Source organism: Vombatus ursinus, unplaced genomic scaffold, assembly GCF_900497805.2.
Source record: "Vombatus ursinus unplaced genomic scaffold, bare-nosed wombat genome assembly UNPS02009062.1, whole genome shotgun sequence".
Taxonomy (NCBI): domain Eukaryota; kingdom Metazoa; phylum Chordata; class Mammalia; order Diprotodontia; family Vombatidae; genus Vombatus; species Vombatus ursinus.
The window spans coordinates 22008928-22023506 of NW_020948840.1; the positions used below are offsets into that span (position 1 = coordinate 22008928).

The 14579-nt window shown below is 42.9% G+C and overlaps 1 protein-coding gene across 1 annotated transcript in view; it reads left to right on the forward strand.

The window, feature by feature from the left end:
- The first annotated feature begins 2426 nt into the window (after nt 1-2426).
- DNMT3A (DNA methyltransferase 3 alpha) overlaps nt 2427-14579 on the forward strand; it is a 96205-nt gene continuing 84052 nt past the window's right edge. The window contains exons 1-2 of the mRNA XM_027850369.1: nt 2427-2445; nt 2681-2877. Of these exons, the coding sequence (XP_027706170.1) occupies nt 2427-2445; nt 2681-2877 (216 nt within the window). The remainder of the gene's footprint in view (nt 2446-2680; nt 2878-14579) is intronic.

Below are 14579 nucleotides of genomic sequence, written 5' to 3' on the forward strand. Positions count from 1 at the left end.
GTGTGTGTGTGTGTGTGTGTGATCTATGACCCTTCCCCAGGATTTTTTTTCCTTCTGTGTCGTTTGTATCCCTAGTAAATCTCATCTTGGTTTTGCAGGACCATTTTCCCAACTGGTCAGTGTCTCTTGGGCACTTCTTCCCAACTTCCAGAGTATTAAGCACTCAGTGAGGAAACTCTCTCTGCTGACAAAGGTGCAGATTTGTGCCTGCTCAGCAATTTAGAGTCTCAGAGTGGGCCATGGAGGAGGAAAGCAAATTATCTAGGATCTCACACACAATATGTGTCAGAACTGAGATTGGAACCCAGATGTTCCTGATTACCTGGCTGGCTCTCTATCCATCATGCCACAATGCCACCTGACCCCATTTTACAGATGAGCAAATTAAGGTCTGAGGAAGTTAAGTGACTTGCCCAGGATCACTCAGCTAGCAAGCATCAGAAGTGGGAGTGCTTCTACCTCGATGCCTAGCCTCCTCCCACTTCCTGAGAACTCTGTTTCTCACTCTAGTACTCTCAGGCTATGTAACACTTCAGCCTCTCTTTGTCTTTTAGGTCAACTCTATCCTGTTCTGAAAAACAAACAAAACTTATTTGACTCTCCTTTCACAACTTAACTCTTTGAATAAATGCTCTGTACCTACAGCCTGAGTTTTCTCATCATCTTTTTATCTGTCTTTCCCGACCTCCTTTTTTTTTTATTTTTTTTGTGGATAGGAGGCAATCAGGGTTAGGTGACTTATCCAGGGTCTCACTGCTTGTAAATGTCTGAGGTCAGATTTGAACTCAGGTTCTCCTGACTCTAGGACTGGTGCTCTATCCATTGTGCCACCTAGCTGCACCCTCCACCTCCTTTTCATGTGGGTGCTTCTCTCATCACTCAGTCAAGACCGTTTTCTCTAAGATCATCTGGCCAAATCCAGCAGTATTTCACAGGGTTATTGATTTAGAGAGAATCTAGTTCTACCTCCTCATCTTTTCTCCTAAGGAAACTGAGGCCAGAGATTTTAAGTGATATGCATGGATGGTTAAGTGCCAGATGTGGTTTTTGAACGTGGGACCTTTGGCTCCAGATTGAGGTCTTTCGGTTCAAATCACTAAGCATTTATTTTTTAAAATAAATGTTATTGACATTTTGTTTTAAATTGCCTAATTTCTCCTGTATCCACCTCCCCCTTCCAGAGCCATCCCATATAACAGAATTGTGTTTTTTTCTACTAAGTATTTATTAAGCTTCCATTATGTGCTTACTCTGCTTAGTCACCTAAGTACTAGGAATAGATATAAAAACCAAAACTCCCTGCTTTTCACAAGCTTAAATTCTTAACTTCCCTCCTACTGTTGAGGGTACCCCTAACCCCTCAGTCACGCAGGCTGGAAACTTAGGAGTCATCCTCAGATCCTCACTATCCCTCACCCCCATATCCCATCTGTTGCCGAGACTGGTCAATTTTACTTTGAGAACAGCTCTTGCATACACCCCACTTTTCTCTGCTCTGATGCTGCCCCCTCCCTGGTTCAGTCCCTCACACCTGACTACTGCAGTAACCAGCTGGTTGATCTGCCTGCCATAAATCTCTCCTCAGTCCATCCTCCACTCAGCTGTCCAAGTGATCTTCCTAAACTGCAGGTCTGATGATGTCATCCCCCACACCCACACACTTATAAACTCCAGTGGCTCCCTATCCCCTCTAGGATCAAATATAAAATCCTTTCTTTAGTGTTTAGAGCCTGTCATAACCACCTCCTCCTCCCCAACTTTCCAGTATCCTTGCACCCTCCTTCCCCACATACCCTGCATCCAATAACACCGACCCCCTTCTTGTTCCTCCCACAAAACTCATCTCCCAACTATCTGTCCCTGTGCCTGGAATGCTGTCACTCCTCATCTCTGCCTCTTGACTTCCTTCAAGTCTCAGTTAACATCTCATCTTCTACGGGAAGCTTTTCCCAGTTCCCTTTAATTCTAGCACCTTCCCCGCTGCGGATTATCTGCAGTTTGTCCTGAATATAGCTTGTTTGTACAGAGATGTTACACGTCATCTCCTTCGTTAGACTGTGAGCTCCTTGAGGGCAGGGACTGTCTTTTATCTAGTAGATAATAAATAAATAAATAATTAATTGATTAATTAATATTTGTTGACTGATTGACATTCTAAAGGGAGAAATTATACAAAGTAAATCCAGAGTAATTGGGGGGTGGGGGAGGGAGGCAGGGGAGCAATAGCAGCTGGGGACATTAAGAAAGGTTTCATGTAGGAAATAACACATGAGCTGAGCTTTGAAGGAAACGAGACTCTAAGAAGGGGCAATTTGGAGGGAGGGCATTCCAGGCACAGGGGGTCAGCCTGCACCGGCAAAGAGATGAGAGATGGAATGTCGTGGGAAGAACAGCGGGTAAGCCAGCTTTGCTGGAAAGTAGAGTACATGAAGGGGAGTGATGAAGGTGGGTTGGAGGCAGGTTGTGAAAGGCTTTAAATGTCAGAGGAGTGTGTATTTTATCCAGAGGGAATAGACAGCCCCTGGAGCTTTTTGACCCAGAAGACCTACCTCCGTTTCCATAATCTCCATTGTTATCACTAAAGATGAGCCGAGGCTACTGTTTGGTGACTGTGGATGAGTCAAAAGTGCCTTGTGGGGTGGTTTGTGGCCAGCCAGTGGGTGTTAAGTGAGGCTGGTAGTTAGGAGGAGAAAGGTTTCCCAAGGCCTCTGCTCAGAGTCTTGCTGTGGGCCTCCCGAGTCTTGGCTGAACAGCTTCTGTCTGTGCCCACAGGAGGAAGAAGATTTGGAAGAGCCGAGGGGCAAGGAGGAGCGGCAGGATTCCAGCGCTCCCATGAGGAAGGTGGGAAGGCCTGGGCGGAAGCGGAAGCACCCAGTGGTGAGTGTCCTTGGGCTCTGCCCAGCCCCTGAGCCAGGGGAAACCCTAAGGTGAAAACAGGTGTGCTCCGAACTCCAGGGGGGGGGGGGGGGGGGGACCGAGTTAAAACAGAGCTCTGGGGCTCCCTGCCCCTGCCCAGATCGCCCTGACATTTGTGTTCTTGGGTTGGGGGGGAACTGAGCAAAAGAGGCCCAAGAAGAGAGGGTTGCTTACAGGACAGTGAGTTAGAAAAGTTGACAGACTAGGTCTATAGATGTTGGAGATATACAATGAAAAAGCCTAGGACCAAATAGGGGAAGTCACGTTCCTTTGTATTTGGCACAGCTCATCCCCTCCTTGCCAGGAATGTTCTCCTTACCTCTAGTGCCTTATGTAAGCCCCTCAGGGGCCACCTCATCCAGGAGGCCTTTTTGGACTGCTCTCCTTTCATCCAAGTCATTCATGCTCTCTTTCCCTTCAAACTACCTGCTATAGGATCATTTTCCTAATCCCCTCAACTACTGGTACCCTCCCTCCCGAACCACCTTGATGTAATGACTATTTATTCTCTTTCTATTTATCTGTGCAGACATCTATGTTTTGTTGTCTCTCTTAGAATGTGAGCTCCCTTAGAGTAGAAATTGTTTCATTCACACATCTATGTCCACAGCCTAGCACATAGTATGTGCTTAAATAAATGCTTGGGAATTGATTGATTGATCAATAGTGCTTAGAAGTTAACCAAGCACTTTTACCTCTATTATCTTTGAGCTTCACAAGGATTCTTTAAGGAAGTCATGGTAGATATTAGCCCGATTTTATAAATGAGAAAACCAAAGATCTTGAAAGCTAAATGAAGTCACTTAGCTGAAGGTAATTTGGCTAATAAATTGTGGGGCCAAGATTTGAACCCAGGACTTCTGATTCCTACCCTACTGGTTTTCTACCTCATCGACCATTCAATCAATAAACATTTTCAAGGGCCTACTATGTGGCAGGAACTAGGGATAAAAATACAAAGAATGAAACAATTCTTATATTTTATGGCAGTTGACAAGTCACCACCCTTTCTGAACCGCTGTTTACTCAATTTTAAAATGAGTGGGTTGATTCTTGACTTCATATTTTTTTTTTTTTGATGAGGCAATGAGGTTAAGCCACTTGCCCAGAGTCACAGGGCTAGTGAGTATTACATGTCTGAGGCCAGATTTGAGCTCAGGTCCTCCTGACTCCAGGGCCAGTGCTCTATCCACTGCCCCACCTGGCTGCCCCTTGACTTCATCTTTTTAAAAGCCGTTTCTATTTTCTCATTTTGGTTGCTGAGGTGTAGTCCAAATGTGGTGGGTTCCACTGCCATCGATGATGAGACTAGATCACTGAAGACATGTTGGGAAATCTATAAATTTTGCATTTGTTTATTTTCCTTTTAGTTGAATTTATATTTTTGGAGGAGGATGATCTGGGGAAAAAAATTAAAATAAAGTGAGTGGGATGGACTTAGTGATGTTGAAGATTCCCTTGCAGCTCTAAGTATAAAATCCTGTGATCTCATAGGAAGAGAGTATTCCAACCTTTGGAAGGTGTTAATTGTCCTTTGAATGGGAGTTGTATTCATCTCGTTTTATTTTTAAACAGATGTAGAACATGAGGTACCTGCCATCTCAGGGGTACTGGATAGTCCCAGAGTTCCAGGGACCTAGCTATCAGTAAAGCTAAAATGGTTCAGGTATCAGCTTCTTTCAGGGTCAGATGAGGCAGCAGTATGGCCATTGTCTTGAAGTCAGACTGACCTTAGAGTCAAAAAACCTGGGCCCAGATCCTGCCTCTATCATTGTCCAGACCTTGGACAAGTGACTTCCCTTTTCTGGGCCTCAGTTCTTTAAAATATAAATTTGTAAAATGAAGGAAATCTCCCTTAGAGTAAAAGTTCCTTGAGGACAAGTACTGTTTTTGTCTGTCTTTTAACAAAAACTTCTTGGCTGACTGCCTGAAGGCATTGAGCCAGATTAATTCTAAGGCTCTTTCTAGCTGACATTCTATGAAATAAAGAGATCTGGCCAGGAGCTTCATGTCTGGGTCATGCACCCTAGATCTAGAGATGGAAAGAACTTTTCTTCTAGATAGATAAGCTATCTGGTCCAATACCCTCATTTTATAAAAACTGAGGCTCAGAGAGAAGTGACTGGGCCAGGACCACTCAGGGAACCTGTGGCAAAGCCAGGATGCTAGCCTGAGCTTTGTGACTCCAAATCCAACACTCTTTCTACTGTATCATGCCTTAGTTTCAGGACAGAAACTGTTCGGAAAGTCCCAGCAGTGATGGCAGCTTTCCAGGGGCATAGTCAGGAGGCGTCCCAATTTTCAGAGAATAATTTGCCTGGATCACAGCCCCTACATGCTTGCCCTACCCATGTGGTGTGACTCCTGTCCACATCTTTCTATAACTTTGCTCCAACGGGTCCATCCATTATTCTAGAGGCATTGCTTTCTCTTGGCTAGCTTGTGCTTTGCCTCATTGGAGGGAACATCCAAATGGGTGAGATCACAGTTGCATTTTAGAATTTTTTTAATCTTCCTGGGGTTGCATATAAAGACAGAAGGCCAGGTTTCCAAGCTATTATAAATACATGTGTGAGTATGCCTGTGTATGCATGTGTGTGTAGACAAATACATCCACAGGGTGGAAAGTTGGGGAATTATCCAGTGACCTCAAAGCTAGGAGAGAGGAGGCATGCATGACTTCTGGTGTCTAAGCTGAAATGCAAAAGAGAAAGGCCAAAGGAGCTTTGGGTTACCAGTAAGAGAGGTTGGGATCCAGAAGAAGCTCAAGGCTGAGTGTTCTTGTGTGATGACCTTCCCATAGATTAAAATAGGAGAGGAAAGAGAAAGTGACTTCCTTAAATGTCTAGTGGGAGCCTAGCTTAGCACACGTGGGGATGATGTTAATGTGCTTTTATTATGTAAAAAATTATAATAATAAAGTAGAAGAAGCCATCAGAAAGAGCATTGTAAATTACCTGCCAGGGATAAGATGCCTGCAGGGTTCTGGCCTTAGAAGCCAAGCTGCCTTTGTTAATTCTTCCCTTGTGCCCTGACTATCCCTGCCTGTGTCAGCAGTAGTGACTCCATAGCATCTCACTTTGCTGGCGGGAACTAGGGAGGAGGGGAGGTGAGGGAAATCAGTGAGGGAGAGAGGATGTCTCAGCTGAGACTTAAGCAGAGAAGCTATCATTTAGCCTATGAAACTGAGCAAATGCAAGGCCAGGAACTAAGCAAATAAAGTTCTGGGTTTTTGGTTTTTTTTTTTTTTTAAGTTGTATTTTGTTTTTCTATCACAGTAATTTCTGGGAATGCACTCCCCCACCCCCATCCCAAGCCTTCCCCCTCACCCCCCAACAAAGAAAAACAATTAAGCAAAAACACCTGATACAATGATCTTCTGACAGTGAAGACCACATCCTGACCTGGTAGTTCCCTGTCTCTATGCTGTGGGAAGGGAGGTATGGTATGTATCATTTACCTGTTCTGATGGACCTTTGATGATTTTTCATTGGTTCCAAACTCAGCTACCTTTTGCTGATCTTTTTGTTTACTGTATTTATGTAGTCCTTGTTCATCTGGTTTTCTTGATTCTCCTTACTCTTGTCAGTTCATATGTATCTTCCCACATTTCTTTGAATTCTTCCTATTTGTTATTTCTTAATTGCACAATTGTATTCCATGACATTCAGGTATTAAATAAGAATGTTTTGTTCCATTGCCCAATGGATAGGCCCCCACCTTGTTTCCATTTCTTTGCTCCCCTCAAAGAACACAAAGATCCAGTATATACCTCTGTATCCAGGGCAACACTATTTATTGTGAAGTCAAATCCTGAAGTACTAAGAACCTCACTGATCCCTGCAATCAAGTAGAACCATGATGAATACTATTTCACATTTATTAGGATTATTTAGCATTTTAAGATTGACAAAGCACTCTTTTCCCATAGCAGCCTGGAGAGTAGGTAACGGCAATATTGTCACCCCGCCCCTTTTATACATGAAGAAAACTCGGGCTCAAAGAGTGAAGTGACTTGCCCAATTCACACAGCTAGTTGATGTCAAAGCTGAAATTCATAGGCAGGTCTAACGGCATCATAGCCTTAGAACTGGAATAGATCCTTGAGGTCATCTAGACCAATATCATTTTATAGATGAGGAAACTGAGGCCCAAGTGGTTAAGGGGATTTGCCTGGGGTCACATAGCTAGAAAGTGGCAGAGTTAAGATTGGAACTCAGATGATGCTCTTTCCATTGGACCATACTCTTTGATTTCAGGTCTAGTGTTCTACTACTACTGCTACTGCTACTGCTATTACCTAATATTTATGTAGCTCTTACTATGTGCCACTATGTACATTGCCTTTCCACCCATCTTTGAACTGTAACAGAGAGGCTCACAAAATGCAGATGAAATCTCGGGAGAGGAATTGCATCAGAACGAATGGTTCTAACTCTAGAGGAAAAGGAAGAATTTTTCATGGGGCTTGGGAGTGTCTTTTGTATAGTATGTTTATCCCTAATAGGCAGGAGTTTGCCACCTTTTAGCCATGCAAAGGACCTGGGATCTTGGGAGGGATTTAGAGACTCTATTAAGAGAGATTGACAGCATATGCTAGGCTATATCCTCAAGACATTGATCCTCTTGAGTGGAGCCCTTCCCCCATCAATTACCAATGGGTTGGCCACAGTCAGAGGTTATAGAGAACTTACAACTGGGGCTGGATCCATCTGCTGGAGGGAGCTAAGCCTCATCCTTCTTAAGACTTTACCCTGATCCCACTGCTGACTGTATACACCAAGGAAGTTAAAAAAAAAAAAGACCCACTCCATATGCATCACTTTATGCATAGTACCAATTTCTTTTTGTGATGGCAAAGAACTGATAACAAAACAGATATTCATTGATTGAGGAAAGGCTAATCAAAATGTAATATATGAATGGGATGGAATATTATTGCACCATAAGAAACAATGAATAGAAAGACTTCAGCAAAGCATGGGAAGACTTATTTGAATAGGTGATCCAAAATAAAGGTAGCAGAACCAGGGAAATATAATTACAACCTTGCAAGTAGAAAGATTAATAAAAAAAAACCCCAACACCCTGAAAATAGACAATCTGAAACTAAAATGACCAAACTTGACTCCAAAGAAGAGATGAGAAAATATACCTTCTTCCTTTCTTTAAAAAGGTAGGGGCTATTAAAGTAATGTTTTTAAAAGATTCTTCAGCCTGATTCTATAAGACTATCTGCATATTCTGCTTACTTAGTAAATGCACTTCAGTGGTGATGCTGCTGCTGTTATCTTCTCTAATAATCACTTAAATCTGATTTGAATATCAGACTGTGATCACCAGAGCCTCAAGAAACTGAGTGGCACCTCCCACACACCCTTGCTGCTCCCCAGTGTATGACTTGCTTAGAATCAGAGGGAAGCTTTCTCCCACTGTAAAGACCAGAAACTAAAAAGATTGCTCACTCTAGCACTCCAGTTGAGAAAAGGTGGTAGACTGGAGCCTTCTCTCTCTAACTGTTTCTCTTGAATTAAACTCACTAATAGTGAAGTAAGAGGGGTGGGGGTTATGGAGCAATTTTGGCCTCTTTTCAAGATTTGGGGAGGGCTGAAGTGACCCCTTGTCAGAGCCTGGGAGACAATAGGGTTGGTATCATAGAGATGGAAGAAAAATATATATGGAGAATGGAGTGTAGCTTTGGGTTATCAAATTAATTCAACTCTACAGACTTCAATTAAGTTCCTACTCTGTGCTAGACACCATATTAGGGACTAGGGAGGCCAAGAAAGAACAAAAGAGAGGCAATACACCATAGTGGCTAGGGCACTGGACTTGGGTTCAAATCCCCCCACTGGGTGATTCTGGGAAATCACCTCATGTCTTTGGGTTTTAGTTCTTGGTGTCAGTTGTAATGAAGATATAGGACTGCATCAGTGGCTATTAACCTGAGGTCTAGGAACTTTAAAAAAAAATTTGATAACTATATTTCAATATAACTAGCTTCCTTTGTAATCCTATATGTATTTTATGATTTAAAAACATTCTTGTAAGAAGGGGCACATAGGCTTCACCAGCCTGCCAGAAGGGGCCATAACAGAATTAAGAAGCCTTGTACATTATGTCTCTTCCAGCTCTTAAACATTCTGTGATATTATACTGTAAATGTTGAAAGTTTGAATGTATTTTAGGAATAAGTGGGGCCTGAATGGTGTGGCATTATCTAGCAGGGGACAGGAGAAATGGAAAATAAATTAATGTCAGCCCACCAGTGTCTTGGAGAAGTGTCTGTGGAATTTAGGGGAAAAAGGGGGAACATTCCTAGAGACTGGACCTTCTGAAACCCAAGGTTGAGGGCAGGTCAGCAGGCAAGGCCCATATCCTTCTGGCAGCCTTGGCCACCTCAGACTAAATCCTACCTGTAAGGGCACAAAGCACTTTAGAGGAAGCAGTGTGGAAAGCATCATAGTTGACAGGAGGCAGTATGGTACAGTGGCAAGTGCACTGGTTCAATTTATCAGAGGACCTGGGTTCAGATCTCGTTTCTGATGCTTATAATCTGTGTGACTTTAGGCAAACCACAGCCTCTCTGGGCTTGCGTTTCCTCATCTGTAAAATGAAGGGGTTAGACTAAATGTCTTCCAAGGCCCCTTTTGACCCTAAATCTATGACTCTAAGATAGGTGTAAGTACTATCCCACACCCAACCCAGCCACATAGAGGCCTTCTGCTCCTTCTGTTTGCAGTCAGGGCCACAGGAGTGAATTTACTAGAAAGAATTAAAAACATCAGAATATGTATCTTCTGGTGGCTAAGTCTGGGAGTGGGAGAGAGAGGGAGAAGGAGTGGAAATCTATCATAAATATCTGGCTGGTGCAAACAAGAAAGGAGAGGCTCAGGACAGTGAGGTGGCACAGTGGATAGAGCACTGGCCCTGAAGTCAGGAAGACCTGAGTTCAAATCCAGTCTCAGACCAAACACTTGACACTAGCTGTGTGACCCTGGGCAAGTCACTTAATCCCAATTGCCTTAAAAAAAAAAAGAAAGAAAGAAAGGAGAGGTTCAGGACCTGTAGGAAATAGAGAAAAAAAGGATATTGGTTGTTTGATCAGTCAATCAATAAGCATTTATTAAGTGCTGATGTGTGCTAGGCACTGTGCAACATACTCAGAATACAAAGGCTGAAATGAAATAATTCCTGCCCTCAAGGACCTTCCCTTCTTTAGAGGAGACAATAAGTACTTATATAAGTAGATATAATATACATTCTAAAATAAATGCAAGGTGGTAATTAGGGAGAGGTGCTAATAGCAGGAAGCAGTGGGGATCAAGAAAGGTATCCTATAGAAGATGTCACTTGGGCTGAGCTTTAAAGGAAATTAGAGATTCTGGAGGGAGAAATTTAGCAATGCAAAGACAACAATTCAAACTAATGGAAATGGAGACAATAAGGTTATATTTTAGTAGACCTGTAAGTGCAATTGGGATGGAATGATGGAATCTGGGTCAGGGAAGTCAGGGAAGAGCTTCCTTCTACTTAGAACTCCAACTACAGAGTCTTTTCTCTAAGTAGGATGGGATACAATGGACTGAAACTGGGAAGGAAAGACCTGGTAGTTTTAACCTTGCTCTGAAGCTTCAGATACAGTCATGGATGTGTGTCCTAGGGGAAAGATGTTCTGGATGAATTGGAGAGACCAGTTAAGCAAAGCTGGATGGACCTCTGAGCTCTCTTCCAGCTCTAATAGCCTCTGATTTTAGGATTATATCAGAGTACCATTGGAGAAACGAGCTATAATGGGAAGTGAAGAGATGCTGGGCTAAATGGCCCTCCTGGGACCAGTATTTTGTTGATATTGTCCAGCAGATAAAAAGTAAAGAAGGGAAACTGGGCAGTATCTGAGAGCTGCTTTTGTAGTATGAGGAACAGCAGCACCTTTGTATTCTCCTGGTTTCAAGGTGAGGAAGGTTTCAGGTAGTAGGTAAGAGGGACCCTTTCCTTCTCAAGACTGAGGGCATCTTCGAAAGTGAGATGCTCTACTGGTGACATGACCAGAAGATGCTACTCCCAGGTCTGTCACCTACTGCTGAGTCCCCAGGACAATTAAATACACAGTTCTTGTTTTCATCCCTCCAAACCCTAGTTTGGTGCTCTTCCTCATTCTCCACATGCCACCTTTTCCTTGAGGCCCATGGGTTGGTTCCAGGCCCCTGGGAAGTGATGGTTTAAGTTTGTTGGGTGAGAGTGGTGACTAAGGATTTATAGATTCCACATCTATCCTTCCTACCTGCCTTTCTCTCTCTTTTATCTCTTTCCTTTCTTTCTTTTTCCCTCCTTCCTTTTCTTCCTTCCTCTCTTCTTCCTTTCTCTTTCTCTCTCCTATTCTCTCTCTCTCTCTCTCTCTCTCTCTTTCTTCCTATTATGTATCTATCTCCTCAAGGACTTTCTATCTACATCATCATCATCATCGTCATCATCATTTAATAAGTTTGATTAAATTCAGTAAAGTTTTATTATGTGCCAGGAATTGTGGCACATACTAGGAATTTGAAGACAAAACCAAAACAGTCTCTATCTAACTATTCATCAATTATTCAACAAACGTATTAAAGTGCCTACTATGTATCGGGCACTTTACTAGGTGCTAGAGAAACAACGAACAAAATCCCAAACAGTCCCTGTTCTCAGGGAGCTTACGTTCTATCTGTCTGTCTGTCTTTCCATCTGTCTATCTCAGATTTATACCCTGCTTATTTTCAAGAGGTTTATTTTGCTTGGAGGGAGCATACTGAGGTCACCAGTTGCTAAAAATAACTCAAAGGAGGAAGAAGTATGGAACTCTGGAGCTTGGGCTGAGCTGACCTGAAGCCAAAAGTGGATTAGTTCATGTAGAAGACATGAACCGAAGGAGCTTCACTCATCCCAGGATCTCTGCTCCCAGGCAGATGCCAGGGTTGCCATCCATCCATAGCAATGTCTTTCACTAACCCTAACCACATCCTATCATAGCTTCTTCTTCTTCCCCTTGCTCTTCTAATAGCCTCATCTCTCATAATCATAGCATTCACTTAGAATTTCCTGCCCTGCAGGGCCTCACCATAGCCACCTAACCCGATCAGCCCTAACCTTACTCACCTCTCTTTGTGGTATCTGCTACCACAACAGAAAATTAGCTGTCACTGACTCTGGAGAAAATTCTGGGGATTTGTCTGGAGATGATTAGGCACACAGAAAACAGTCAGGCTATAGCTACAGTCAAGACCAGAGAGGGGGCAGGCTATCTCCCCAAAAGTCTAGCCCAAGGGTGGGGAATTTGCAGCTTTGAGGCCACATGTGGCCCTATAGGTCCTCAAGTGCAGCCCTTTGACTGAATTCAGTTTGGATTGGATTGTTCTGTGAAGTTTGAATTCAGTCAAAGGGCTGCACTTGAGGCCCTAGAGGGCCACATGTGGTCTCGAGGCTGCAGGTTCCCCACCCCTGGACTCTAGCCCTTATTCCATTGGAGATCTCAGGGAAGACAGGTCTGGGAGAAGGGAACCGCTGCAATGGGACCTTGGAACTAGTGGCATCCCAGGGACGGTTCCCTGGAGGAAGGCATTGGGAAGGTAATTGTCACAAGGAAGAAGTGTACCTTCCTGGAGAAGAAGAACCTTGCTCCCCACTTCTAGATGTAAGCACCCTAGGATGAAACCCCATTGATGTTGTGCTAGTTACTGCTACATAGTGACAGCTAGGTGGTACAGTGGATAGAGTGCTAGATCTGGAGTCAGGAAGACCTGAGTTCAAATCCAGTCTTAGACACTTAATAGCTATTTGACCCTAAGTTACTTAGGCTCAACTGTCTGCCTGTTTCCTTATCTGTAAAATAGGAATAATAATAATAATATTACCTACCTCCCAGGGTGGTTGTGGGAATAAAATGAGATAATATTTATAAAGCACAGTACCTGGCACATAGCACTATATAAATTTACTACTACCACTACTACTGACCCATTTACTCCCTAATCTCCAGATATACACATACCTTACTAGGTATCCCTCAGTACTCATACCTGACATTGGCACAGATTTCTGTAGCAACACACATTCATATCTCCACTAAGACCTAATATAAGTATAGGGGCTACCTGATTTTCAATGTATTGTGTTCTTGAAGATTATTTTTTAGATTACTTTAAGGCAAATTTCTTTCTGTGAATACTTTGTATTCTGATGGTGAGAGAGAATGAATAAATGAATTATCCATGAATGAATGAATGCAAATCAATTTATTAATCTATGTACTATGCTAATCTCTGGGGATACAGAGATAAAAAAGAGACAGCCCCTGCCCTCAAGGAGCTTACATTCTAACTGGGGGAGATAAGCCAGAGAAGAATATTTTGGTCAAGAAAGTTACAGGGATGATAAGAACCAAGGGGCAATTGATTGACAAGCTCTTTCCAGAAACAATGATCATTTTGATTACTGTTCCTATAACAAGAGGTGGAAAGGGTGGATATGTACCTGTGCCAAGGCATTCCAGGAAGAAATGGTCGGGTGGTTGGGGTTAGCTAGATATAAATGAAAACACCCATCAGAGTAGCCCAGCCCCAGGGTTCAGCTGGAGGTTCAGTTTCGGGGTGGCATGGCAAGAAGATGGTCATGAAGGGGAGGGATTTGCTTTGGGTGGCATTATGGGGACTGGGACACATGTTCTCTTGCCTACCTTGAAAATTATCTCACCTTATTGGATATTAGCAGAAACTGTCACAAAAAACAGGTGAAGGCAATGGAGGTCTAAGTATGGGGCATAGGAGCACATGATCATAAAAACCACCCAAGACCATCTTGTCCAACCACTTCATTTTCCAGATTTGAGGGCACTGAAGCCCAGAGAAGGGAAGTGATGCCCAAAGTCATACAGGGAATGAGTGACAGAGTAAAGATTGAAACCTAGGGTCTCTGGTCTTTATCAGGGGACTATAAAAATGCAAAGCTACAAAACCCGTGGAGCAAACGATTGCCCTTTGTGGTAACAGATGCTCCTAGTTGCACATGACTGAGCACGAAGGGATGTAAACATATCCACACATTCCTCAGTACCGTACATCCATACAAAGGTAACTCCAACCTACCCAACTCACCCAAGATCTATAATTTCATCGGTGGAGGACCTCTTTTCAAAGAATCAGATTATAACCAATATATAACTTAGCAGATAAGTTGTAGAGAATTACCTGAGATTCTGAGAATTACGTGATTTTACTGAGCTAATAAGTGTCCAAGGCAGGATTTGAACCTAGATCTTTCTGTCTCCAAATCTAGCATTCTTTCTACTCTCCCACACTCACACACTGAAACTTGGACTTACAAACACAGAGACAACAACTATTTCTCATCCTGAATTGACTATGAAAGTTGAATAAATTAAATTTAAAAAATTTTTAAAAAGAAAATGGAATAAATTTGGCAAGGAAATGTATTGTTTTAGCTACCCTCCCCCACAATCTTATGGTCTTAAAACTCATAAGCTTAAAAACATCCTTCTCCCTGCATCATGTTTCTCTCACCCCTGGCTTGTCCCACTTCTCTCTTGTGCTCCCTGTCTTTGTCATTAGTGCTTTCAAGAGCTTGGGTCCAAAGACCATTCAGGTAGTTACTTCTTTCTCTTCTCTCTCACA